This window comes from Centroberyx affinis, unplaced genomic scaffold (genome assembly GCF_046629955.1).
Source record: "Centroberyx affinis isolate AG114_WGS23_722 - 3 ecotype Tasmania unplaced genomic scaffold, CSIRO-AGI_Caff_v1 ptg003372l_1, whole genome shotgun sequence".
Classification (NCBI taxonomy): Eukaryota; Metazoa; Chordata; class Actinopteri; order Beryciformes; family Berycidae; genus Centroberyx; species Centroberyx affinis.
Genome location: NW_027281362.1, coordinates 59,213 through 87,109, shown reverse-complemented (window position 1 = coordinate 87,109; position 27,897 = coordinate 59,213). Strand labels below are relative to the sequence as shown.

At 40.3% G+C, this 27,897-nt stretch overlaps 2 protein-coding genes across 2 annotated transcripts; one reads left to right on the top strand and one right to left on the bottom strand.

Annotated features, from left to right (window-relative positions):
- The first annotated feature begins 955 nt into the window (after positions 1 to 955).
- LOC139660722 (methyltransferase-like protein 27) lies at positions 956 to 8,996 on the top strand. The gene is made up of 5 exons (XM_071538928.1): positions 956 to 1,069; positions 1,272 to 1,400; positions 3,036 to 3,171; positions 7,845 to 7,937; positions 8,764 to 8,996. Exons 1-5 carry the CDS (start codon positions 956 to 958, stop codon positions 8,994 to 8,996), a joined length of 705 nt encoding a protein of 234 aa, XP_071395029.1.
- A 5,487-nt stretch (positions 8,997 to 14,483) lies between these two features.
- On the bottom strand, positions 14,484 to 19,617 carry LOC139660721 (methyltransferase-like protein 27). Its single transcript, XM_071538926.1, has 5 exons — positions 19,525 to 19,617; positions 18,567 to 18,695; positions 17,728 to 17,863; positions 16,298 to 16,390; positions 14,484 to 14,725 (listed from the first exon to the last, which is right to left on the bottom strand). The coding sequence occupies exons 1-5, from the start codon at positions 19,615 to 19,617 to the stop codon at positions 14,484 to 14,486; spliced, it is 693 nt and encodes a 230-aa protein (XP_071395027.1).
- Between the last annotated feature and the right edge of the window lie 8,280 nt (positions 19,618 to 27,897).

The window sequence follows — 27,897 nt, the reverse complement described above, 5'->3', positions numbered from 1 at the left end:
ACCCTGAGGAACTCCACATGAGATATTAACTTTTTGAGAGCTAAAGTTTTCAATGTAAAAGTTCCAGGTAGGTCCTGAACCAGCTAAGGACTGGGCCAGAAAGTCCAACCCATTTGTCTAGTCTATTCAGCAGTATGAAGTGTTCAACAGCGTCAAAATAAGAGCTAAGATCGAGAAGGACGAGGATAGAGACCTCATTTGAGTCCGTGCGCATATGGAGATTGTTTACAACTTTAACAAGACCTGTCTCTGTGCTGTGGTGAGCTCTAAATCCAGACTGGGAAGATAGTTTGAAATTAAATAACAATTCAGTTGGTTATACACGATTTTTTCCAGGATTTTTCTGAGAAAAAGAATGTTGGATATGTGTCTATAATTACTGATAACTGATGCATCTAAATGTTTTTTTTGGTAACACTTTATAATAACCATCATTAATAAATGGTAAATTGATAGTTAATTAAACTTTAGTTAATAGTTATTTTACTGTTAACAAACAATGAAATGATCATTAATAATGTTTACTAATTATTAGTAATGCTATAATTTATGTTATTTTATCTTTCGTTTGTGTAATATAAAATAATTTGTTTATAAATTATAGATTGTATCATAGCTTTTTACCCTTTTTACCGTCTCTTATCAGCTATGATACAATATATCATTTATAAACAAATGATTTTATATTACACAAACTAATGATAAAATAACATAAATTATAGCATTACTAATAATTAGTAAACATTATTAATGATCATTTCATTGTTTGTTAACAGTAAAATAACTATTAACTAAAGTTTAATTAACTATCAATTTACCATTTATTAATGATGGTTATTATAAAGTGTTACCTTTTTTTTTTTTTCCAAAAGCGGTTTAATAACTGCAGTTTGGGGGTGTAGGTCTAAGTTGTGTTTCTCTCCTTTGGCAGTTTGGAAGTCCCTCCCGCCTCATCATGTCGGACAGCAGAACTTTTGAGAAAATGGAGACGTTCTTTCAATCTTACAACACCACCGATCCAAAGGAACGGGCAAAATTCTATGAAGACTGGGCAAGGGGATATGACAAGGTCAGTGTACAGAACCTCGTGCTTGTTGAGGTCTGATCAGGACTTCAGCCATTCGGATTTGCATTCGCTTCGCAAATCTCCAGCCAGGCTAGGAAATGAGAGATGCATGTAGACTCTAAAATCTCTGAGGGTGTGAGGGTCAGAATGAGTATTGCTAAAATTGTCAGGTTTGAATTGAGGTTGACACATTTCACTTTAACAGGATGTCTCTCTCCTTGGCTACAACGGACCGACTCTGGCAGTAAATTGCCTGTTGTCCAATTTCCCTGGAAGTCGTGAGGCAGCTCTGGTTTTGGATGTTGCCTGTGGGACAGGACTGGTTGCTAAACTGGTAAGCCTGCAGCCAAGACTCTTTCTTTTCCAGTTCTGAATCCAGTGCTGAGCCTGAATGCAAGTGACTCCAGTACTAACACATTTTTGTCCCCCACCAAAGGGGGGACCATGGATCGGTCTCCATCCGTTAGTTCATTTGTTAGTTCATTAGTTAGTTAGTCACACTGTAACGTTGACTTTGTGTCACTAGGGGGCGGCATTGACAATGAATGGGGACTCAGTGGTAAAGCAACACAGTTAAAGTTATCATAGGTAACATAACAGTCTACACACGCTACACACTTGGAGACATCAGACTGGGTTGATGTGTTGAAGTGAGAGTCAAACCTCTAACCACAAGACACTGTAGTTATTGTCCAGTTGTTGGACTGTTGTTCTGTTATTGCATCATCACTGCACTACCACTGTGCCTCAGTGTTCACTACTGATATCATATTACCACTGACCTACTGTGCAATACCATATATCACTTATCATTTAGCATTTATATTATTCATAACACTCAAGCTCCTGGTGTTGTATGTTATATTGTATATTGTATTATAAATTGTATTGTAGTGTGCATTGTGTAATGTACGGATTGTATTTATTGCGTATTGTAGTGCTTATATTTTGTCCTGTATTGAGTAAAAACAGGACAATTACAGTTACTACATTTCAAGATATAACTTGTAAGCCTAATTCTGAGGAGAGTAGGCAACAGAAATATATGGTCAATCTGTCCTTTCACTGTCCCATACCAAAATGCTTATACAATTTCACTCATATTTCAAGTTCACTCAGCAATCACTGACTGACCCAAGGGTGGAGCTACATCACTGGTGGGACAACATGTTTACTATCTGCTTGTTAAATTCTACATTTTAGGCATTTAGCTAATTCTCTCATCAAGAGACTTCCAATGAGTTCTACAGTAGAATAAGCTTCAGTTCCTCGGTCGCCAACTGAGCAACCAATAGTAAGGAGGATAAGGGTCAGAGGTCAGCACCCAGGCCTAGGCTTAATTCTCTGTGACTATGACTACAGTCTCTGGCCTGATAATATTCCAGGGTTTATTCTGTTCTCTTGGGTTAAGGTGTTTTAAGAAACTATTTTTTTCCTTATCTTCTCTGTTTTTAGCTGTGAGCAGTGTGTGTCCAGAAAAGCAGGTTTTGAGGCATAATGTAAAACATGGGCATTCCACAGCCTAGCTGACCTGACAGGAAAAGCGTGGTCACCTTTAGTACTTAGCTGGGATTTTGGAACAGCCAGGAGAGCCTTGCCTGAGCACCTCAGGCTGCATGCTGACTTGTAAGAAGTTACAAGGTCGGATTGAAATCAGATTGAAAAGTTTGGCTGTGTAACTTTGGCTATTTAATTCTATTGATCCCTAAATTGCATTGATGTGTGGTAGTTCATGTTTCCTACTGATATTATTGAATAATAGTCTCTCTTTCTAGAGCACTTAGTAAAGGATAAATGGAAATGGGAGCAATAAATAAGAACAATAAAGAAAATAAAAAGGATAAAATACCTAAGGGCACTGTATAATTAAAACAAGAATGAAAATATTTTTCGGTCATTAGTCAGGTATAGTAAAAGCAAGCCTAAAAAGTGTGTGTTAATGTGATGTGTGTTGTTTCTCTGTGTGTAGATGAGCGAACTCGGCTTCAGACACTTTGTGGGAGTGGACGGCAGTAAAGGCATGCTGGAGCAGGCTGCTGAGACCGGCCTCTACCAGGACCTCAGACCGGCCTTACTGGGAACCCAACCGCTGCCTGCACAGGCTGGTACAGTAGAGTCATATCAACTCTGACATTCAGCTTTCTGATCATATCACATTACAGGCAATGATGAGACTTTGATTTTATCAGCTCTCCAAGGACCAGCGGCCGTGGTGGTGCTCTTGCTGTTGTCTTTCAGAAGTCATTTAGATGTAGCACATTACCAATCAAGGAGTTTTGTAGTTTTGAGGTGCTGATGTTCAAGGTCTGTTGTACAGACTCAGTTCTCTGTGTGGTTTTTTATCGTCCCCCCAAATTTTGGGAGCATTTCATGATAAGACAACACTAACACTAACACACACTAACAACAATAACACATAGTATTATTATTATTATTTTTTTTGTAGTAGTTTTGTAGTATTCATTGATGTAATCCACAGACTGAAAGAAACCACGATATAGCCAATTGAAAACAAAACAAAGTTTCTACACCCACCCATCCTGTCTCCCCAGTATTAACCAATATCAACTGATAAACAAACAGGAGCCTGTGCATATACACAAGCCAGTACAGATGTTGTTGGGTTTTTAGCAAGCAAAGTTACAAGACAAAATGACAACACCAGAGTTCAGGTTTTGAGGCTTAATTTATTTCATCCACTTTGTTCACAGTCTTTGTTCCCATGGCCAAAGCTTCCAGCCTGGTGCCTGCTGAAGCCTCTCTGCACTGCAGCATGTTGATGTTACCTTAAAAAACACACAAGATGTCACATAAATCCTTTCTATAATTATCAAACTCCATTTGGCCAAAGTAGTTTTACACAAAGCTCACTCAGTAGTATGGATTTATGTTTAATGCAACTACCAAAGTGTAGTAGTGCTTAAAAAATAAGAAGAAGTATTTTACCCACTGAGCAATTTTACGTTGATTAGACGTTTAAAACACGTCTAAATGGCCCATAGCCGTCTAGGCTAAATTAAGTTTAAATGGGGTTGAAAAGTGAAAGTTTATTAGATGTCTATACATAGACAACATTATCCTGGACTATATGAGAGCTACGCATAGACGCAATGTTGAAATTACTTCTTGTGCTCAGATAATTATCTTGTAGGCTAGTCTACAGGACTTCTCTGGTGCATATTTTTCGTATTTACAGATGTTTATTCATTGTAATGATGTATTTACTGCTTGGTCTAAAATAGGTCTATACATAGCCGAAATGATCCTGGGCTATATGAGAGCTAAAGCATAGAGGAGACGTTGAAATCATGTCTTTTGCTCAGTGGGTAAGGCTCCATTACGTGCTTGTAATAACATTATTTCATCATATCAGTGATGAAGGCCACATTTTCTACATGGATGTTGGTCCAGCCTGGGTTGACCTCCCCCTTTTTTTAATGGAAATGTGTGTCTGTAAAAACCAAAAACTACAGAGGGTCACATAGGAAAAAAATATTTATGTGGCAACACGTGCACCTGGTTTAACACGTCCATATTCTAAAATGATAGAATAGAGGAAATGATAATGTCAAAGAAGGAATTTCGGTGACATTTTATTTGGTGTTTTAATCTGCAGTGCATACTTTCACATGATTTCTCTCGGCCTACAGTAGGCTACAAGCACGATCGATAGCGAGAAACCAGGTTTCAAGTTGTCACAAAATTGCACGGTGATGCGGGAATAAGAATAACCCACTCCGGATTATGGTTCACAATATACAGGCCTGGCAGGACATAATCAATGCATATGTAGACCTAGCAGTTTATAATTAGGAAATATTACACAAGAGGGTGTAGTTCACTGCCATTATTGCCTATACAGCGATGACTAGAAATTGAAAATAAAGTTATGTGCCGTGGCTGCGAAGCATGTGTTGGTAATGATGATCCCACATGAGGAACAAAGGTTCACCCATCATCACCCCTCTACCTAATGTCACAAATCGCGCTTCTGATAGACAAAAAGGATTCACACTGGCATCAATTTAAAATTTTAAAGCAATCAAAGCTCAACCCTAAGTCTAATTATTAAAAGGGCGTTGTCAAATCCGGACTGTCCCGATTTAACATAAACTCTGTGTTTGTCGTCGATGTTACATTTGGTGTTAAATCTAAAAACTGTTCGACTCAAGCAAATCTTTGTTAGAAGTCATACTCTGTTACAGAAACAGAACCAGCTTCCCTATGATTAGCAGAAAGAGGATTGTTGAGGCAGTTTTCCTATCAGTGTTGGATTATGGGGATGTAATTTACAGAAATGCTGCTATTTCCACTCTTAAACCCCTAGACACGGTTTATCATTCTGCCCTCAGATTTATTACTGGTGATGATATGGTACTCACCATTGTATCCTGTATGATAAGGTGGGTTGGTCTTCTCTGGCAGAGAGGCGTAATAAACATTGGTATTTGTTTATATATAAAGCCCTCGTTGGAAAGCTACCACCTTACATTTCAATGATGCTGGACTGGAACCTTGGACCCTATCAAACTCGCTCAAATGACTTGCTTATGCTTAAGGTCCCCCAAGCACGGTCTAAATTTGGACAATCAGCCTTTTATTTTAGTGCTCCAAATTCTTAGAATGATCTTCAACACACACTAAAAATCAATACTCTACTAACCTATGGACAATTTAAAACCATGATCACAAACCTCCCTGCCTCAACTGTTTTAATCGATTTTCTTTATTCTCATCTATGTCTTGTCCTATTTATTTTAAACTTTTAACTTGTTTGTAACTCGACATCATTGTAAATGAGGGCAACCTCAATGGTTATTCGAGTTTAAATAAAGGTTTGAAATGAAATGAAATGAAATACTCACTTCCATCATAGCTTCCACTTTCCTGAGGCTGAGGAAGCATGCTGAAGTCAAGCAGTGCTCCAAATGGCAGCTGAGTCTGTCATGTTGCTGTCGTCCCGCCCTAGTTATGCTACTGATGTTTTTTGTCCCTATAGAGACACTTTGAGCCAGTTTAGGCTGATCTCTCTTAAAGAACTGAAGGACACTATTACACGCATGAGTCCCCCAGCCCCTTGGATACTATACCAACTAAATTCCTTTTAGAAGTTTTAGAATCAGTAGGAGCCAGCTTACTTTCTATTGTGAACTGCTCTCTGTCCTCCGGTTGCGTCCCTGGATACTTTAAGACTGCCTGTGTTCAACTTGTTCTAAAAAAAAAAAAACAGGTATCGAGCCCTCTGCTCTCACCTTTTATTTCTAAAGTCCTGGAGAAGGTTATTTCAGGGCAACTCCTGGAAGTTTTGGAAAAAAATAACATATCTGAAAAATTCCAGTCTGGTTTCCGCCAACGGCACAGTACTGAAACCGCTCTTATCAAGGTTACAAATGATATCTTAATGAATGCCAATGCAGGCGAGTGCCCAGTGCTAGTTCTTCTTGACCTTAGTGCAGCATTTGATACGTCTATATAAATAAAGATTATTATTATTATTGTTATCATTTAAGGAACAAAACCTTAAAGTGGATACAGACAACTTTTCAACTTTCCCCCCATTGTCCCCCTCTAGTGTTTCCAAGTGGTTTTGTTGTTGTTGTTTGCGCTGCTGTTGCAAAGACAACCAGATCTCTTTCTGTTAGAGTCTAGCTCTGTGCAACAGAACAAACCATCTGTCTGCTTATCAACTCTTTGATCAAAACACAATATAGTAACTTTCACCACTGCTCATTTTAGAAAGGCCACTGCAAGAAAACGTGTTCTTTGTTTAGATTATCAAACGGACAATGGATAATTTGTTTGTTTCTGGCTGCTAGCATTAGCGTTAGCTAGCGAAGGCAACATGGCTAACGTTGCTAACGCTAGCTACGATAGCTAACGCTAGCAGCCAGAAACAAACATAGTTAGATGTTTGTTTCTTTTGTTCTATAAACAAACATAGATGTATGTTTCTGGCTGGTCCTGGCTTCCTTGTAGCTCCTGGTTCGTTTTCTGGCTGCTAGCGGTAGCGTTAGCAACATGGCTAACGCTACCGCTAGCAGCCAGAAACGTTAGCAACATGGCTAACGCTACCGCTAGCAGCCAGAAACGTTAGCAACATGGCTAACGCTACCACCAGCAGCCTGCTACTGTCCAAACTACTACTGTCCAAAGCAAGAAACAATCCCAATTTGAACTAGAAACCCCGATCTCAGTGCTATGATAGAGGGAAGTGTTTCCACTGTCACTGCGGTTGTTCCACCGTCCGCCATTTCCGCTACTGGGGATAGCTACCTTTTTTTTTTTTTTTTTTTTTTTTACTGGGGATAGCTACCGGACCTCTGTTGGTTGCGCAATGGATGACGCACTTCCTTTGTGCCGCAAGTCAAGCCTTCATTCTCCCGGGAGATCGTACCCGGTGGCAGACAGAGCTGCATAGTGAAAGCGAGGCTTATAGGAACCAATCTAAACGCCGATGGTGTCATTATTCTATAGCCGTTACACTGTGCAATCATCATTTACTTCATAATGATAAGTTAAAGTAAAAAAGTTGTCTATAGAGTCTTTAATCCTTTTCTAAAAAAATGAAATTTATTTTTGCTTATATTGGACTTGTTTACCTTTCGATGATCACCGACTGGAGGTCATAGTTTACCCTCCTTCTACATCATTGCCTATACCCATACAGATACCAATATGTTTGGTTTGGAGCTGCTGATAGCTGATACTATGTGCTGATATTCAGTATCTTTAGACTTGACTCTCTTCTTCTACTCCTTCTCCTCCTGTCCTGGTTCAGACATGTTTGATGTGGTGATAATGGTCGGCGCCTTGGCTGTTGGCTTCGTACCGATCAGCGTTGTCAGGGAGCTTTGCCAAGCCACCAAACCAGGTAACTAAGACTAGTAATATTCTAATGTCAGTAGACGGGACAGGTAAGATATGATATAGTACTTCTACATAGCATTAAATAATGTTTGTGTGTTTTAGACGTGACTAGGGTTCATATTTGATGTCAACTTGAATGACACCTATAAATGCTATGAGATGCTACACAGACTCCTGGGAGTTAATTGTGTATGGCAAGGTGTGGCACTCTCTATACTTTACTACACCCATGAATGCTATTAAAGGAGAATTCCACCCTCAGATCATCTTCCGCTGTTAGATTTCAACAGTCTGTGATGTTCAATACATTCCAGGAGTTGGTGAATCCACTTTCCCTCAACCTGCCTCGTCTACTTCTACTTCAGTTAGTGGTTAGTAATTGGGTAATGGCAAGGTGTGGCGCTCTCTATGCCCTCTGTATAGCACTTACTACACCCATAAATGCTATTATAGAAAAAATCCACCCTCGGATCCTCCACTGAATATAAGCTGCTGACTGGGAAAAGCTGTTCACATCAGCCTCCTAGTGGTGATTACAAGTAGGACATGTGGAAATGTTTTGTAGGCTGTGATATCTCCCACTTGGTGTCACATGGCAGGAAATTCACCAATGTCAGCAGTCCAAGGTAACAATCGCTCTTTCAGAAGATGATAATAATGTTGATGGATTGCAAAATATTTCATGTTACCAAGAAGGAGCGCCGCAGCAACTGACCTTCTGATCAGCATCTTGGTGAAATTAAAGATGTGAACGGTTTCAAGTTGTAGCAATGAGATGTCATCCTGTTCTTCCAGTAAGACATGAACACAACCCCGTCTGCTCTCTCCAGGAGGCTTTGTTTGCATGACAAGAGGCGACTACAGGGCGGAGGAGTCCACATACCAGTTCAAGGCTGATCTGGAGAGAGAGTTTCAGCTGATGGAGGAGGAGGGACTCTGGACTCGAGTGGAGAGCAAGGAGACGGACAAATTCCTGATGGATATTAAGAGAGGTGCGAAAGATATGCTGACTGCGGAATATCTCAGTGGGTGTGTGTACCTGTACAGGAAGTCCCTCGGATAACCTGGATAAAGGGTATATGTTTAATTTGGAAAAGGGTGGGTAAACAATCCAATCAAATCCTGCTACTTCCATTTGAGAAATATTGCTTATATATAGTACTGTGCAAAAGTCTTAGACAACCTAGATTTTTATATAAATTTCTTAGAAGTCTTAGATGTTTATTTGTTTTCTGCATTAGTGTGTCAGTAGACTGCTGTTTATTGTAAATTTTTGATATTCAGAAACTTTTCATTTCATTAGTTTTGAAAGCATCTTCGCTTTATGGATTTCTTTGACATATGCCTAAGACTTTTGCACAGTACTGTGTATATGTGTATATATATATATGTATATAAATATATAGTGTATATATATATAGCTATTCTCCCCAGTTGATTTCTTTGAGTCCATAGCAATAAGTGTGTTTTTGAACTTCAAATGTATAATTAAAATGTGTTAAAACTTCAGATGATGTAAAAGGACACAGGGTAAGATGAGGAGCATTATTTTCTTCATGAATAGTCAGATTACTTCAAAGAGAAAGTCCTTCACTATTACAGGCATGCTGTCAATAGCATTGTCAGTACATGAGATGGGCAAACTGGATTAACAGAGGTGTCACAGAACATAGGGCTGCATGATTATCACAAAAATGATAATTGCTGATTAATTCCCTTAATATTGTAATTGTAATTATAAATTTGATTAACATAATTGCAATTAGATACCTATTTTGTGTTGCCAACTACATATACTGTATTCTGTATAAACAACCAAATCAAATCCAGTGTTTCCCACAGGTTGACAATTTTCTTGTGCTGGTGGTTGGTGGCGGGGGTTTAATTACTTTAACCCTTTATACTCTATACTATAGAAATGGTCCGCCAGAACCTATATTGGTATTTTTGTTTACTGTGGTGTCATTTTTTTGAGTATCTTCAAATGTTTCATATCCCTAAATTCTGCACAACCCAAGCTAAAAGGCTATGTAAATCAATAAACCATAATAACTGGAAAAATTATTGAAATTGTGTCATATATTAAAAAATTACAAAAATCGGACATGTTTTTTTTACCAAATGTTGCTAAATAAACACACCAAACATATTTATCCAAAGCAATTGTAAATGTAAGGAACATGAACATGAGTGTAAAGGCGTTTTTGCACTTTGCCCTCCCCTCCCACCCTGGCGACGAGGACGACCGGTGTTTGGAAGACAGCCGCCCGCTCTCCGTTTCCTCTCTGCCCCTGAGAGGAAACATTAGCCGTTGGCCAGACATCGGTGATCCTCCTGGCCGGGGCGGGAGGGTCGGCGGCAGGAGCAGTCAGGCTCGCTCCTCGGTCAGACATCCGGCACATGCGCACCCTAAACATCCGGCTTGGAAGTGCCGGAATCTCGAGCATATTGACGTCATCAAATCGTGACGCGGGCGTAGTACAGCGTGATGACGTCATCAATGACATATACGGAAACGGATGCAATATTTGATCTCTAGGCAAGGCAAGGCAAACTTTATTTATATAGCACATTTCATACACAAGGCAAATACAATGTGCTTCACATAAAACAGAAAAAAATACATAAAATGACATTAAAAATGAAAAGAAAGAAAGATGTTGAGCAGTCACTCACACACTGGTGACACCTCTGGTCAGCCAGTAGAACTTATCTGAGAGTGACTCCCTCAATTTTTCCTCTCAAAAGGAAATCAGTTTAGATGAGACATTGAAGGATTCTTTGAAAGAGCCTAGAGTCTTTCCAGTGGTCTTACCCTACAGGCAGGCCCCACAGCCCCTATAGGACGTGTAAATGTTCCTGTAGAACAACACACAGATCAGCTAAACAATTACAATTATAAACTTTAAGAAATCCTTCAATTCTCAGTACAGGTTTGAGGATCCCATCAGAGCGGATAAACTACTCACCAGAGTTCCTCTAGACTCCTGTTGGGATCCTGTTCGTGATGCCAATTTATGAATAATTTTGCATAAAATAGGTAAAACATAAATAAAATAAATAAATAAAGATAACACCTGTTACATCTACATACAGATGATTTAGCAGAAGGCCACAGAGAAAAGGAATGTTTTGAGCCTCTAGAATATACCTTATCCGCAACTCAATAGATTTTACCTCGTAACTTGACGTACAACTTTACAACTTTACAACTTTACGCAGTTCGTTTAAACAGTGAAAAAAACATGTGCGTTTGGGCTTGCAGTGAAGACAGAAGCCTTAGCTTTCAGATGGAAAAATAGGTATGATGCTAGCTATTATGGTTTCGATTTTAGAGCCATCTAAACAGCATGATGCAAATTAGGCCGCGGGTGGCCGATCCGTGTTTACAGGGTTAATCACTTGTCCTTACCTACAGTGACAGCAGTGTGTTCAGTGGAATCCAATGGTGAACAGGGACAGTATGACAGACATGATGTGATACGCACAATTTCTATACATTGACCAACTCTTGGTTTTGTGTTGACGTGTCGATATTGTTGCATTGCTCCACTGAAATTACTAAATTTAGACCCTCAGCATTTTCTTTCTTATTCCAAACAAACAGCTCTATCTCAAACATAAAAAGAAACTGACAATCACAAGTGTTTCCATTTAAAAAAAAAAACACAACTTCCTCTTTATAACCCATAACTTATAACTTATATCTAACTGTGCAATACCAATTTTTCTGTGCAATAATTCAACTGCAATAATTCAACTGTGCAATACTTATTAATTATTTAATTATTTACACTGGTGTATGTATATATTGGGAGTATGATGCATATTGTACAGAATTCTTATTTCTCTTATTTCTATATTATTATTATTATTTTTATTCTCATTGTTATATATTGTAGTATAATGCACATATTTTACATATTTCTTACTTTCGTATTTCTATTTTTCTTATAATTTCTTATAATTTCTCTACGCTTATATATATTCACTTCTACAATGTGAGCAGCTGCAATGTAACCCAGTTTCCCCTCGGGGATCAATAAAGTATTTCTGATTCTGATTAATTTGGTAACAAATACAAGACAAAGCGATTCAGAGTGTCTCCTTACTTCAGTGTCAACATTCACAGTATGACAACAACAAAACAAACCTTCTTATCTTGGCTAACGGTAGGTAAATAGCTACATACAAAACCTTGCAGTAATATAATAAGATCAGACGATAATAAATTAGTTGCCAAACAAATATGGAAAAAGTTGCCAAACTTATATGGAGAAAAGTCGCTGCAACCCGGTCAGTCCTCCTACCGACTCTTGGGCAGAAAACAGCTGTTCAGTGAAGCTGATCTTGTGTCTCAAACAAGAACAAGCGATTTTGATGGTAACTTTCCACTCCACCCGGCGGGTCAGGTTCAGTCTCACAGCATCTGACAGCTTCCAGAAGGTTTTAACAGCGTGACGCTTAGCCGGTGAAGACATTTTTAGATCTACCGGCGGAGGACAATTAGGCTAAACCAGGGAAAACATCAAACATCTCAGTGTCACCATATGTATTTTCCGGTACGGGTTCATCGATGACAACTTCAAGTATTTATAAAACAAAGCTCATGACTTGATTTTCTGTTTTTGGTACATTTTAAACGATTTAAAAATGACGGGGCGCTCTTGGACGCTACAGTGAAATATAGAACAGGCTCTCGAGCGCTATGGGGTCTAGAGGGTTAATTAGTTATAAATTTCCATTATTTATTCCGCTTCTTTTTATTATTATTCCGCAAAAAGAAATGTCCCCCCCCCCCAAAATTGGTGCGCTATCTCCTCTCACACTAGAAACTCTGTTGCTTCTTGCATCATATGATACGCAGATTTATGCTTGTATTCAACTTTTTGATCCGACTTTTACTTTTTGCGCTATTTACGTTTAATCGCAAATTAAAACCACATACACAATCACTGACGGAATGTTCAGAGAGCAGTGGAGCAGGTGGGGCCGCTCTCACCGACCACACACACACACACACACACACACACACACACACACACACAGCTCTCTATCTCTATCTAGATAGACGGCCACACACACACACTGCAGCCATAGCTATAGACACACACACACACACACACACACACACACACACACACCCCAACCACCCAGACACACACATTCACACCGCAGCTACCCGTTCATTTTGAGTGACACTCAGTTAGAAGTGTTAGTGTTGCATCAGACGGGCTGCTCACAGGAGGGACCGAGGCCAGAGGGTGAAGGTCTTGCAGCAGCAGCTCTGGGACGCACTTCCCTCTGTCATTGCTTCCTATTGACATGGCACGTCACCAGCCAGCTGTTGCCATAGTTACAGTGTATTTTTTCAGTTTTATTGTCCCCCACCAAAGGGGGGACTATGGATCGGTCTCCGTCTGTTAGTTAGTTAGTTAGTCACACTGTAACATTGACTTTGTGCCGCTAGGGGGCGGCATTGACAATGAATGGGGACTCAGTGGTAAAGCAACACAGTTAAAGTTATCATAGGTAACATAACAGTCTCCACACGCTACACACTTGGAGACATCAGACTGGGTTGATGTGTTGAAGTGAGAGTCAAACCTCTAACCACAAGACACTGTAGTTATTGTCCAGTTGTTGGACTGTTGTTCTGTTATTGCATCATCACTGCACTGCCACTGTGCCTCAGTGTTGACTGGGGGGGTGATCCCTCTTTGCCTCAGCCCACCCAAGGTTTCTTCAAAAAAGAATTTCATGGGAGTTTTTCCTTGTGTGCATCGGTTAAGTTGAGGCAAGTAAAACAAGTTTGGTTAAGGTTTGACTTAAGGTTATGGTTAGGCAACTAAAACAACATGGTTAAGGTTAGGGAAAGGGCTTGGTCATGGTTACATAAGAAAAATGTTCGTTAAAAATTAAAATGCTGGGAATACGTAAATTTAGCACTTTACGTTCCACCAACACGTAATTTGCTGTTAACAAGTCATGAGTTCATTTGACGTTTTTCTGTGAGATCAGTCTGTACCCAACATACTGACATTCCTTTCAAAAAGTCAAACACAAACAGGTCTAACATACGGAAACGTATTGCATTCACCAAAGAAAAAAAAACGGAGATGGCGTCATATAATTATGAGATACGGAAGTCATAATCCAAACTTCCAACCCAACTTGGCTTATGGCTTATCTTATCTTATAGGGTTATAGGGTTTCTGCTGCTTCAGCCAACCGGCAGTCAGCAGCTTATCTCTCCTCCTCCTGCTACATTTGGCTCCTTTATTTATTGCTTCAGTCAGTTTTCAGTCAGACAGGATGAGGCAGGTTTTACAGTCTGCCGCTGCTGAAGCTGTTTAGTATAATGCTCCCACACCACACTGGAATAATTTCTCTGGTTGGCAAAAATAAAAAGTAATAATTTATGTATACGTGTATATTATTGTGTAGAATTGCAGGAAATGTGAGTAAAAAATGCCAAAAAGACCCCCAGATACCCCACCAATTTGTGTTCCCACCATTTTCCAAATCAAACTTGTAGCTTTTTTATTGGTTATTTGATGGACTTCCTGTACAGGTACACACTCCCACTGATGTATTCTTCCTCCTGCACATCTCTCATGTCTCTCATATTAATGTCATACACATTTCTCATATATTTGTCCGTCTCCTTGGCCTCTACACACGTCCAGAGTCCCTCCTCCTCCATCAGCTGAAACTCCTTCTCCAGATCAGCCTTGAACTGGTATGTGGACTCCACCCTGTGGTCGCCTCTCGTCATGCAAACGAAGCCTCCTGGAGAGAACAGACACTTCAATACTTTTGTCCCTTTGGAGAAAGTTGTTCACACGTTGTAGAGAGAACAAACTTATACTCATAGCGCTGTCTGGAAGTGATTCGTCATTCTCGCAATGAATCTTGGGGCTTCCCATTTGTTCTTATTGGAATAAGTCACCAGGGTTCTGTCAATATGTGTTCTTGTGTCCTCCATAACACGCTTTACGTAATACCTAACCAATCGAGGAAGCATTGGATGGTGACTTGAACAAATGGAAAGACCTAAGATTCATTGCGACAATGATGCATCACATCCGAGCAGTGCTCTACAGTACAGAGCCAGCTGAAACAGCTGGGAAAATGAACAGCTGTGTCTTAATTGAATCCTCGCAACAGGAAGCACACGGCCCATCTGAAACTGTAAGGAAGCGTCTCTAAGCTTACTGTTGTTCTCTCCAAGACAAGTTGGGAAGAACTTTCACAAGGTCACAAGTTTCGACTTGGCATTCTTGGATTCAATAATCACCCCATCTGATTCATCCTTGGTTGGCGATTAAACTTCTGGGATTTTTATCCATCCTCCATCCTTGCGTTCTTTTGTTTGGAATCATGCATCAGCCATTAGATATTACATTAAACACATCATGGAGGATACAAGAATGCAAATTGAGAGTGCTGTTGCATTCTGCACAACTGGCAACAACAGCTAGTGCTAGCGCTATTGCTAATAACTAGGGTAAGACGGATTGTGAGATTGGCCGCGGGTTAGGTGCATTGGCTGCAGTAATGCAGGTGTTGTATCGGACCGTGGTGGTGAAGAGAGAGCTGAGCCACAAAGCAAAGCTCTTGATTTACCGGCCCATCTTTGTTCTGACCCTCACTATGGTCACAAAGGTTAGGTAGTGACCAAGAGAATGAGATCACAGATGCAAGCAGCTGCGATGAGGTTTCTCTGCAGCCTGTCTGGCCTCAGTCTGCTCGATAGGGTTCAGCAAGCTGAGAGGACCTTGGTATCGAGGAAACCCCCCCCCCCTCCCCCCCCCCCCCCCCCCCCCACCCCACCCACCCAGGTGTTTCAGGCACGACCTACTGGGAGGAGACCTCGGGGTAGACCCGTCACAATGAAGTAAAAAACATATTGATGAATATATTGTAATATATCATTGTAAAATATTTACTGACTTTACTCAAGTTCATGCCCGTTCTCTGGTGGTTGTTGAAAGGCATTCTGGGAAATGCAGGAAATCACTAACTGAAGTAGAAGTAGACGAGGCAGGTTGAGGGAAACGTTATCACTAAACTCCTGGAATGTATTGAACACAGTATTGTGTTATGTATTGATCACAGACTGATTAAATCGAACAGCGGAAGATGATCTGAGGGTGGAAATGTCCTTTAATAGCATTTATGGGTGTAGTAAGCTATAGAATTATAGAGTTAATTGCCAACACAATTAACACCCAGGGAAGGGTGTAGCATTTCATAGCATTTATCGGTGTCATTCATGTTGACATCAAATCTGAACCCTAGTCACGTCTAAAACACACAAACATTATTTACTGACATTAGAATATTACTAGTCTTAGTTACCTGGTTTGGTGGCTTGGCAAAGCTCCCTGACAACGCTGACCGGTACGAAGCCAACACCCAAAGCACCGACCATTATCACCACATCAAACATGTCTGAACCAGGACAGGAGGAGAAGGAGAACAACAAGAGGAGTTTGACCAAAAGAAAATAAAAAGCAGATGTTTCCAGTTTCCTCCAGTCTCTTTATACACACTTTATCCTTCACAAACAAAATCATCATCAACAATCATTATTAGGGTTAGACCGATTATATAGGGTCGATATTCACCATTTATTAAAGATTCAATATCGGCCAGTCAGCGTCATCCACCTCTGATATGATGGAGGTTCCTCGTGGACCCCTGCTAGTCATTGTTATATAATTCTATTTATATCAGATGACTAAACAGAGAAATAAAGATTTTCCTCAACAGACTGTGAAATCTACAATGAAACCTGCCTCAGAGCTGCTAACCCTAAAAGAACTGAATTAGTGTGTTTCAGTGGAGAAGTTTAGTGTCCCATGGTCTAATTGCTGTTTCCAAGGCTTCTCCTTTTCCATCCTGACAAGAAACAAAATGGGGGAAACACTGAATCCCTGTCATTTTGTGGGCACGAAAATGGTCAAATCTGAAGATCCTGAATATCGCCACAAAGTATCGGCTATCAGCAGCTCCAAAACAGATATATCATGTATGGGTATTACATTTTAGTGTTTGCCCCGTTCTTTCTGTCTGTTTGTCTGTTAGCAGGATTTCTCAAAAAGTTATCAATGGATTTGCACAAAACTTTGTGGAAGGATTGGTCATGGGACAAGGAAGAACTGAACGTGTCATACCACTTGGCCAAGGGGGGCGTGGCAGTGGGCGTGGCTTCTCACAAAAAGGCACGTAACGGATTCAAGTAACACCATCAAACTTTGTGGCCCTTCAGCAGACAGAACAAGAGGCAAACCTAAACCTAATGGAAACAGATATAGAGCTGATTGGCCATGTGGTGTTGAGATAATCAGCTAAAATGATTAAAATTGGCAAATTAAAATCGGGGCATGGAACAAATTATTCACTTTGGTGAAAATCCAACGTGTGGAACTGACAACTGGTCTTGACAATTGCACAGTTGGCACAGCCTTGGCTCCACCGAGGGACATCTAGTTCATCTATGGTTTTGTTTTAAATGACTCTAACCTCATCAAAGTCACATCAATTTGATACAATTTACTATGATGTATACTATGAATTTACTGTATGTCAAATATTTATGTCAAGTGTTAAACTCTATTCTGTTAGTAAAAAGGTGGACAAGCTGAATTTAGGTGGGATTACCCTCCACTACATCCCTTGAACCCTCCACATACAGAAACCCTTGAACCCTGAACCCTAATCATCATTGCCTGTAATGTGATATGATCAGAAAGCTGAATGTCAGAGTTGATATGACTCTACTGTACCAGCCTGTGCAGGCAGCGGTTGGGTTCCCAGTAAGGCCGGTCTGAGGTCCTGGTAGAGGCCGGTCTCAGCAGCCTGCTCCAGCATGCCTTTACTGCCGTCCACTCCCACAAAGTGTCTGAAGCCGAGTTCGCTCATCTACACACAGCAGAGAAACAACACACATCACATTAACACACACTTTTTAGGCTTGCTTCTACTAGAACTGACTATTAATTGATTTTTTTTACTTGCAACAAAGTTGTTACCTAATGTGGCCCTAATGGCCACTGAACAGATATAGTGCTGATTGGCCACTCCTGAATTGGTAATCTTGCATGGAAGAAATTATTAACTTTTGGTGAAAGTCCAACATGTGGAACTGGCATATATTGACATTTGCATAGTGTTGGCAGAGGTATGTGCTCTACTGAGTGCCGTCTAGTTAGGAAGTTATGTTCTCACTCCTTTCTGTTTGCTTGTTAGCAAGATGTCTCAAAATGTTCTGAACAAATTTGACAGATCGCTCTTGGCCCAAGGATCAGTTGATTTGATTTTAGTGATGATCCGGATTGTGGATTTCTGCCATTAGATTATTTAAATTTTTTGGCCATATTATGCTGCATTCATGAGTTAGTGGGAAAGTCCGACATCCAGGACATCCAGTCAGCTGCTGACCAGCATTGCATTTACATGCTATTTTGTTTGAAAATCAAACCCAGAAAACAAATGATAAAGAAATATGAACTGTTTCGGGAAGCTGCAGGAGCTTCTTAAAACATCTCAAGAGAAAGAGAGAGAAATCAACATTAGAGCACTGGATTCAGAACTGGCAGAGAAAGAGTCTTGGCTGCAGGCTTACCAGTTTAGCAATCAGTCCAGTCCCGCAGGCAACATCCAAAACCAGAGCCGCCTCACGACTTCCAGGGAAATTGGACAACAGGCAATTTAGTGCCAGAGTCGGTGCGTTGTAGCCAAAGAGAGGCGCATCCTGTTAAAAAAGTGAAATGTGTTATCCTCAATTCAAACCTGACAACTTTAGCAATACTCATTCTGAGCCTCAGACAGATGAAACCTCAAAGTTTTTCTTTCAGTTTCCACCCCCCATCTTTTCTGGGAATTTCCATTGAAGGCTGTTCTGACATAATGCCGTGGAGAGCTCAATGGGGAGAACATGCACAGCAAAAATGTCACTTATGTTAGGTCATTTATTCCCATGTTCAGTCTTAAATAAATTAACAAAGTAAAATATCTGCTCTGTCTTCATTTAGAGAGCATAGTTGCATTTGGATTGCTACACCCCCTTTCCAACCCAAGTGGTATAGGCCTATTCCCAATCTCACTGAAACTAGTCTGCACTACATACAACACAGACATGGGATGATGCGATCGTGAATGGAGTGACAGCAGCATATTGTTTGAACCATGAAACGCCAGCTAACGTTGCACAATTTATGGGCAAAGAAAAAAAAAAAAAAACAGTACAGGTTTGTTTCTCTGAAGACTGTAACTGTGTAACTACTAGAGGTGAAAGGCAAAAAGTTATGTGACCTAACGTTTAGCTAGCTAGCTAACAACTGTTGTTGAGAGTGGGTTAGGTTGGTCAGTGTTCCATTTTGTGTTCTGTGTGCGGATTATCGATGTTTGTTAGCATCCATTTCCAAACTCCAAAGGAGTTTATATAGCACCTTTCATACACAACATGCAGCTCAAAGTGCTTTACATGAATAGAAGGCAGATAAAAGACAGATAAAAAGATACAATTCATATAAAAGAAACAAATCAAGTAAAATAGAAAGATAAAAGAACACAACAAATACTCTCCCATTGGTCATGGCTGGGAACTCGTGAATGGGAAGTGCCGACCAGTGCGTCACACCCTTACCCCCTTGCCCCAGCAGCTCACACTTCATGACTGTTCAGATGAGAGTAGTAGCGATGATGAGAGGAGTGAGTGTGGAGAATCAACAGATTCAGATGAAGAGTAGCGGTCCAAGTCCTAATCATTGTAAAGTTGCAAATTCAGTTTAAATACCTTGTTAAATTCCTTGTTAAATACCTTGTACTGCCATAAAGTGGATATTGATGTACAAATGTATGCCAATGTATTCCAGTAAACACCTTTATCATTCAATTCAATTGAATTCATTCAGAAATTAGTGACCATAGAGAGCGAAGGTTCGTTTCTCATGAACCACAAACGTTGACCTTTTTGACCTCTGAGATGACCTCTGTGTACTTACATGTTATTTTACTGTTTATAACTCAACTCAGCATGAGCAGAGCTTTCATTAGAGCCGAATATGAAGGCTCTACGACGACATAGAAAAATTGGCCTTTTGGAGCTGAAAATCGGCGTCCATCTTGGATTTGAAGGTCAAAAATAGGTCAAATCATCAAAACGACATCAATTATGAATTCCTCGACCCAAAAAGTCCCAGAAACCATGTACTGTGCAGCATTGTAGGCCAAACCATTGAAAAGATAATTTCCAACATGACCGATGGTAGCCATTTTGGATTTCGGGCTCTCAAAAAGTTAGCCCGCATTTTCGCGAGGGGCATGGGGGCTAAATTTGTTTTTTAACCTTCATAGATGACAAATCCACTGGCTGGAGATGACCCAACTACTGTCCTTCCTGATTCTACTCTTGATCTGATATTTACGTCAGATCTCACTGCCTAAGGCAGACGAGAATCATAGATTCTCCTCTTGGTCAAAAACCTCACCATCCACAGATGGATGAGAATCATACAGGGTAAACCTCTGCCCCCCCCACATATAGTGTTCACTGATGCGCAAGTAAGCATTACCTGGACAAGACCAATGACAATTCGTACTTGCCCGTGTCAGCTCTGTTGGGATCCTGAACAGAAACAGTTAAAATGAAGGCTATTTAAAAGCTAAGCTGAAAAGAGAAGTTTTTAGCAGTCGTTTGAAAATGCTTACAGAGCCTCTCTAATATTCTTTGGCAGGGTGTTCCACAGTTTAGGAGCAGAGTTAAAAAAGGCTGCACCCCCAATCTTCTTTTGAGTGGGGTTTTGTACTTCTAACAAACATGGCCTATTGTTGACCATCGGCTGGGGTTAAACTGTTTTAGGCCTGTTGCCTTGAAACATTTTATTTATAAAGATCAGCATGTCCAAATGCTCCAGAATAACGCACCACATACGAGCTGTCTGTACACCGTCAGCCCAGCGGCAGAGACGGCGCGCTCTGATTGGACAAAGAGCCCTCTGCATTAGTGCTGTCCGCCTCGGGAATCGTACTTGCTAGGCTTTCCACAAGTTTCCACCAGATTCGCCCTAGTAGCATGGGATTTCTTGCAAGTTGCTCTCCACGTTGGTTTCATGGTCATTTGCGTGGTTGGACTGGCTGCGATGACGCAATTCAAAAAGTTACGTTGTTATGGTTAATCAACATGATACATAAGTTATAACAAACAATAAATCGATCATCGATTTTTCGCAAACGTCCCTAATGAGAAGACTACGTCCATGGAAGACACACCTCCAGTATTTTCGCCTTTATTGATATCTACCAGATTTTTCAACCAAAGACATCGCTCTTTTGGTGGACCAGTTTTCGATGACAGAGAGGATGAAGCTTCCCAAGGAGCAGTAGACGTCGATTCAACGTTGTGTTTATGCTTTAGCTCTCATATAGCCCAGGATCTTTTTGGGAATGTACACTCTAGTTTTACACTATGCAGTAAACACATTACTAAATAAGACTAGGTCAAAACCTAGTATATGGCTGTATATACCGTGTATGGATGTGCCACGTGCCACGGCCGACCAATGGTGTAACTAACTCCGCTGTAGACTGCTAATACAGAATAATAGTCCATACATCCATCCTGATCGTTCCAGCGCGTCCCGTCTCTCTCTCCACCGCTGTCGTCTCCACCGCACCCACGGCCCGCATCGATCCTCCCGATCCAAGCGCCAGGCGCTCTGTTACCCATCGCTGCCGAAAACGCTGTTCGCAGGACACCTGGTGACTCATCGTCATCGGGCCCCCTGCCGAAATCTCGACCGGATCACCGGGAACAAATCGGCGCCCAGCTAGAGGCACCGGCTGGAACCGTGGCCCCGGGAAACTTCGGGAAGGTCAGCAGTAAGCCCTCAGCGTGATGAAACCTCCATGCTTGTTTGTGTCTCTCTCTCAGCCGGTGGACTGAGCTCGCACATATGCATCGAAATAAACGGTGATATGATATAATTGTATAGATTCTACTTTAGCTTCAGCTTACATGCATGATATTGGTCAGCCTGCTGACTGTGTGGGAGAAACGGGCTCCTGATCTCAGCGGAGAAAACGAAACTTAAATTTCTGGCTCTGTGATCCTATGATGTGCCACGTGCCACAGCCGACCAATGGTGTAACTTCCTCACTCAGTCAGTCAGTGAGTCACTCAGTGAGTCAGTGACAGACATTCGCGTTTGTAGGGCTGGCCCCGCTGTTGCGGTCCAGCCAACAATGCATGGATGGCTGTAAATATCAAAAATATGCATCAGAGAAGTCCATATGTATAGGTAATGCTTTATTTTTTTCATCTAAATGTTGTATAAATGGTTATAGACGTCTAGGCTAAAATGAAGCTCTATAGGGTTTAAAAGTGAAACTTTAGTAATGTCTATGTCTACGTCTTCTGGAGTAGGTTAAACTCCACTTAGTTTTGACATGGGGGTTATTTGGCTCTTGACCGCCATGAAAACCAGAATATAATCTCCTCACCAAGATCAGATGCAGCTGGACGAGTTTGTAGTGTTCGGATTTCATTCATCTGAAAGAAAACTGACATTGAACACACAACAGATCCTGCTGCTGCTACATTCAAACACTACAAACATTACAAACTCGTCCCAGCATCTGAGGGCGATTCCAGAAAGCAGGATTGGCAAATTATCCAGATTTATTAACTTAGAATTCACTGAAATACAGGATTTTCTGTTCCAAAAACCGAGATCAGAGTAAATCTAGACTTATACCCTTTATGTCAGAGGTGGGGGACTCGAGTCACATGACTTGACTCGAGTCAGACTCAAGTCGCAAATTTGAGGACTTGAGACTTGCTTGACTAACACTGATAAAAGACTCGACTTGACTTTGACTTGGTATTCATGACTTGAGACTTGACTTAGACTTGAGACAGATGATATTGAGAAGTTACTAAATTTTTTGTTTCGTACTTCTGTTTTCACTTTAGAGCCCTTTAGAGCTATAGGGCTATATTGTAATTTCAGAGCCCCACTCTCCATTGTTGTTCATTTAGGAGGCTTGTTATTGATTGCCACAAAATGTTAAATATCAGTAAGATCTATAAGATGTAGCAGGCTGCAACAGTTTTCGTTAATGTTGAAAATAAAACTCAACTTTTCATGACCGCTGTCTTTTAACTGATTTAAATGTGGAAACTGGGGTAGATCATCAGAATTTCGTATGACTTGACTTGTGACTTGCTTGACCTGAGCAATGACTTGACTTGTCTTGCTTGACTTACAGCAGGGACTTGACTTGACTTGCTTGATTCTCACCACAGTGACTTGGGACTTGCTTGAGACTTGAAGTTTAAGACTTGAGACTTGCTTGTGACTTGCACATGTGTGACTTACTCCCACCTCTGCTTTATGTAGACGCATGTGTCCTGGGGGTAGTTGGCTCTGATGAGCTCATGCCATCAATTACCTGTCTACCACTGTTCAGAGAGCGCCAGCTCCTCTGCTGATGTAAGAGCTGGTAGGACCCAGACCTTTAGGTACAGAGTGGAAGTCAAATAAGCCTAGCCCTACATTTAGGCCTAGGCTAAGAAAATGAAGTAGTTATAAGCAAATAAAATCCTACGAGTTTGAATGATGTTCTTATACTGTTTTTAAGTAAATTAAGTAAATCAATAAAAGAAGCACAGATCCTGTGACCATGGCGCTTGTGTTCAATTCTATGCCCTGAAGCATTGCGACATGGTTCAATTACCTAGTTCCATAACGTTACTTAAATACCACAAGGCAATAACTTTACCTACTGTTAAAGTTTGTAGGGCAGCAGAAGATGGGTTACTGTCTAAAAAATCTGTTACTAACACAAGAGAGTTTGGAGCAAATGTCAAGTGGAATGTCAAGTTTCACTTTTGTTTTCACAGCAGAGACTCTGTGGATTGAGCACAATGCCGCTGGTCTGCGCATCTCCAAATGACAAACATGACGTGATGCGCGCATTAGAGATCAATTTAGATCCATTTCTATACACTGACCAACTTGTGCCTCTGTATGGGAAACACTGCATCTCACAGTCAGAGACGCCCTCTAGAGGCCAACTGACGAAGCGCCTCATCTCACTAAGCGTTACCTGACTGACTGACCTGAATTTGCCTTGTGACGCCCTCGGCTGCGACGTGGGAAAAAAGTCATGAAGAGTGTACAATTCAGACAAAATGTCCTTCCTATTAATTAAACAATAGTTTACATATAGGTCTGTTAAATGTTGAATGACTAAAACAGGCATTAAACTTGATAGTTAACTCACGCATTAACTCTATCTACAATTTTTTGTCATGTCAAGTCTCGCAACTGTTGCTGTTGTTGTTTTTTTTTTTTTTTTTTTTTTTTTAAATATACTGAAATTCACTAAGGTGTCAGTAATATTTCTTGTTCAGCTGGAGCGATATACTACGCTCTGCTCTGCTTGTCACCCTCTGAATCCATGATTAATCCTATTTTGATGGCTTTATAAATTCACTGTGACCGCGCTTAGTTCAGTCTCAACCTATCCGGAGTTGTTCAAGCCCGATCACTGAAATTGGAATCAGTTGTTCTGGAACTGGAAATTCCCGCTATGCCGTGTCTAGCTCACTCAAGTCAGAATTCAGAATTTAGTTTACGATTTCTTAAACCGTCTTTCTGGAATACCCCTCAGATCTTGGTGAGTAGTTTATATTCTGGTTTTCATGGCGGTCAAGTGCCGAATAACCCCCCATGTTAAAACTGAGTGGAATATTGCTTTAAGTTTTATGTGACGCCCAAATGTGTCACAATTTATGCTATATTCTTTATGATTTTGTTTTCTTTGGGAATATGTTTATGTAATATTTTTCTTGCTAAGAAATGAATGTTTTATTACGAGCCATAATGGTCAATTATTGTCTCTTGTGAAACTACAAGGCATATTTATAATACACTTGGAGTGTTTCAGTGTTGCAGTACAGACTCTTCTTGCCTCCTCATTCTGCTGAGAGGAGCTTCACAGAACAGAAGCACTGTGCCGGTCTCATTCTTTTTCCTGTTTGTGAAGTGTTAAAACATATAAATACATAAACTTGTTGTTTAATGTTTTGATTTATATGTGAGATCGATTCTGTTAGGGCGATAATACATTTTTGTGTTGTTGTGATCAAGTAAAGAAAGCATGGTTGGCCCAATATGGCGCCGGTGGAAAACTTTTGTTTGAGATCAAAGTAAGATCGTAAGAACGTTTTAGTTTTGGCTCCAGAACATTTCATTTTTGAGCTTGAGAATGTTTTTCCTGGTATAAGTTAATGTTTTAAATTAAGGTAATATGGCTATTACAACTGGAATGTATATTTCTAAACATTTTGAGCGTTTTGAACAGTTATATTTTTGGAAGCCTTCAGCTCACGCCTTCTTATTGAACTGAGTAATGTGCTAGTTTTTTTTCCACTATGAGTGAGGTTGATTAAAGTAGCACATGAGAACCTAGAAATTCTACATTTATGTTTTCCTTTTAGTTAGTGAACTGAACACCAACTTCGTTATTGTACTGAATGGGAATTAGACAATGCAGTAGTACACTGAACCCAGAATTAGGCTAGTTAATGGCAGAATGGAAGATGTTTATTCAGAAGCAAAAGAAATTGTAACTATGATTTTATTTTTGATATTATGGATGGTTGTATTAAGAAAGTAACATAGAAAAACAGATAAGTAAAACATAAACAGAAAAGTAATATAGTATATACAGTATATATACACACACACACTGTATATATACAGTACATTGTATATCAGTTAACAAAGATTGTGCTGAGCGGAGCTGCACGGAGCAGAAGCACTGTGCCTGTCTCATTCTTATTCCTGTTTTACAGGAACTCTTATCTGTTTATGTACATGTAACATTTTGTAACATTCACATACAATAGAAGTTCAACTCACGAGTCCTGACAATAATCTGTCCAGGTAGGAATATAATGTTGGGTTTAATTCACTCACTTTACTAACAGTTAAATGATGGCTGGCTAAACTACAGTGAGTTTAGTAGCTCAGCAGCCACACCATTAGGTATAAACATTAACGTGACCCCTAAAACCTCAATCAAGCAATATTTTTTGTATGTTTATGTGCAAGTCTGGTTGGAAAGGCTGGTTGCCCTTTTCACGGCCATTTCTTCATGTGTAAACGGTACAGCGCTGGCTATCAATATGATGGAGCTAAGCGGTCCCACTCATGATAGAGAGCCTTTCTAAAAAAACTATTTTCAGTCCCGCCAATTATTCCAGTGTTTTTCAACCAGAAAGAAAACGCATTTGATGGATCATCAGCTCTTATCATGAGCGGAACCGCGTAGTTCCACCATATTTCACCAATAAAGTTATTTTGACTCAAGGCAGGGTAAATACCGTAAAGACATGATTAGAAGCGCAACAAAATATAAAGAGGATAGCAAGACCATAGCCTGATATTCAGACTGAATGGCCATTTCATTACCACTCCTTTATTCAGCTGAGATTTCCTCCTCGTTAGCAGTTTTCTGTGTGGGGGGGTTGATTTTCCCCAAAACAATCACTATTGACTGATGTATCTGAACCAATCACTAGAGACCGACGTATCTGGCCGCTCTGACTTCACTTTAGTCTCACTGATGCTGGCCGGATTTACTAAATTTACCAAGAATGTCAGTCGTTTTTGACAAAAATATCTAATAATATGTCTTTGCAAAGACAATCTGTTGGTTAAGGAATGATTTCAACAAATATTATTCTGCCAAAACGCCACTGAAAAACCGGTTCACGAACAGTTCAAAATTTAGTCCCGCCCACAAAGGCGCTGATTGGCCCGATCATTTTCCTATCGAGAAATCCCTGTTGAATAGAGCAATACCAGACTCTCTGAATCGCTCGACCAAATCTAAAGAGTGGGCGGGTCGATTCAGGAGTCTGGAACCAGGCTAGCAAGATCATGGTTTAACAAGAGATGGCTCACTTGACTGCAGTCCTTAAACCAGGCACTAGGTGGAGTGCTAACTATATGAGCCAACTAACTACCTGACAAAACAGAGGCAAAGCTTTTTGTTGACAGTAGGTCTCAGGGCATTTTTATTTTGCGGTATTGCCTTTGCACATTTTATTTATTTAATGTTTTATTTAAAATAAATTAAAAGAGATTATTTTAGTAATGTTTATATTCTTTTCAAAAAAATTAAATGAGGACATATACAGTATATGCTTTGTCTGCATATGTTTGTCAGAAATATGACTTCAGACTGTTTACAATACCATTGAAGGTAAAAGAAGAGATAAAAAAGCTTTTGTTGACAGTATCTCGCAGGGCACTTTTATTTTGTATTTGCGATATTTTCTTGTTCACTTTGTTTATTCAAACAATTAATTAAAAGGGGATTTACTCTAGTAATAGTTTTCTTGTTGTTTTTTTTTTGCATAGTAATTTTAAAATTTAAAGATACTGAATTGGTATCGGCCTTCAAAAACCCATATCGGTCGAACCCTTGTTTATAGCATCTCTTTAAATGTATTGGGTTCTTTAATGTAGCATTGAGAATGAAGAATCACAGTATACAACCCAAATATATAAATATACTGTATATATATATATATATATATATATAATTACAGGAAATGGCTTATTTAAAAAAAGAATCCTGGGGGAGGTCCCCCATATCCCCCTCCCCTTGCATCCTGCCTCTCCTTCTCCCTCCCCTGTGTCTCTGTTCTCTTGTATCTCCCCAGGCCCTGTGGTTCCTGCCTTGCCCACTGGTTTCCGTCCTTCTGCACCTGCACACCTGTCTGCCATCAGCCAGTTAGTCCTGTGACTTTTGCCTGCCTTCACCTGCCTTCTGTCAGCCTATCAGCTCCTTGACTCCTTCCCGCCCAGCCAGCTGTTCCCCAATCTCTCATTAGTCTCAGTGTATATGTGATGCACACTGAATGTATGGTCACATAT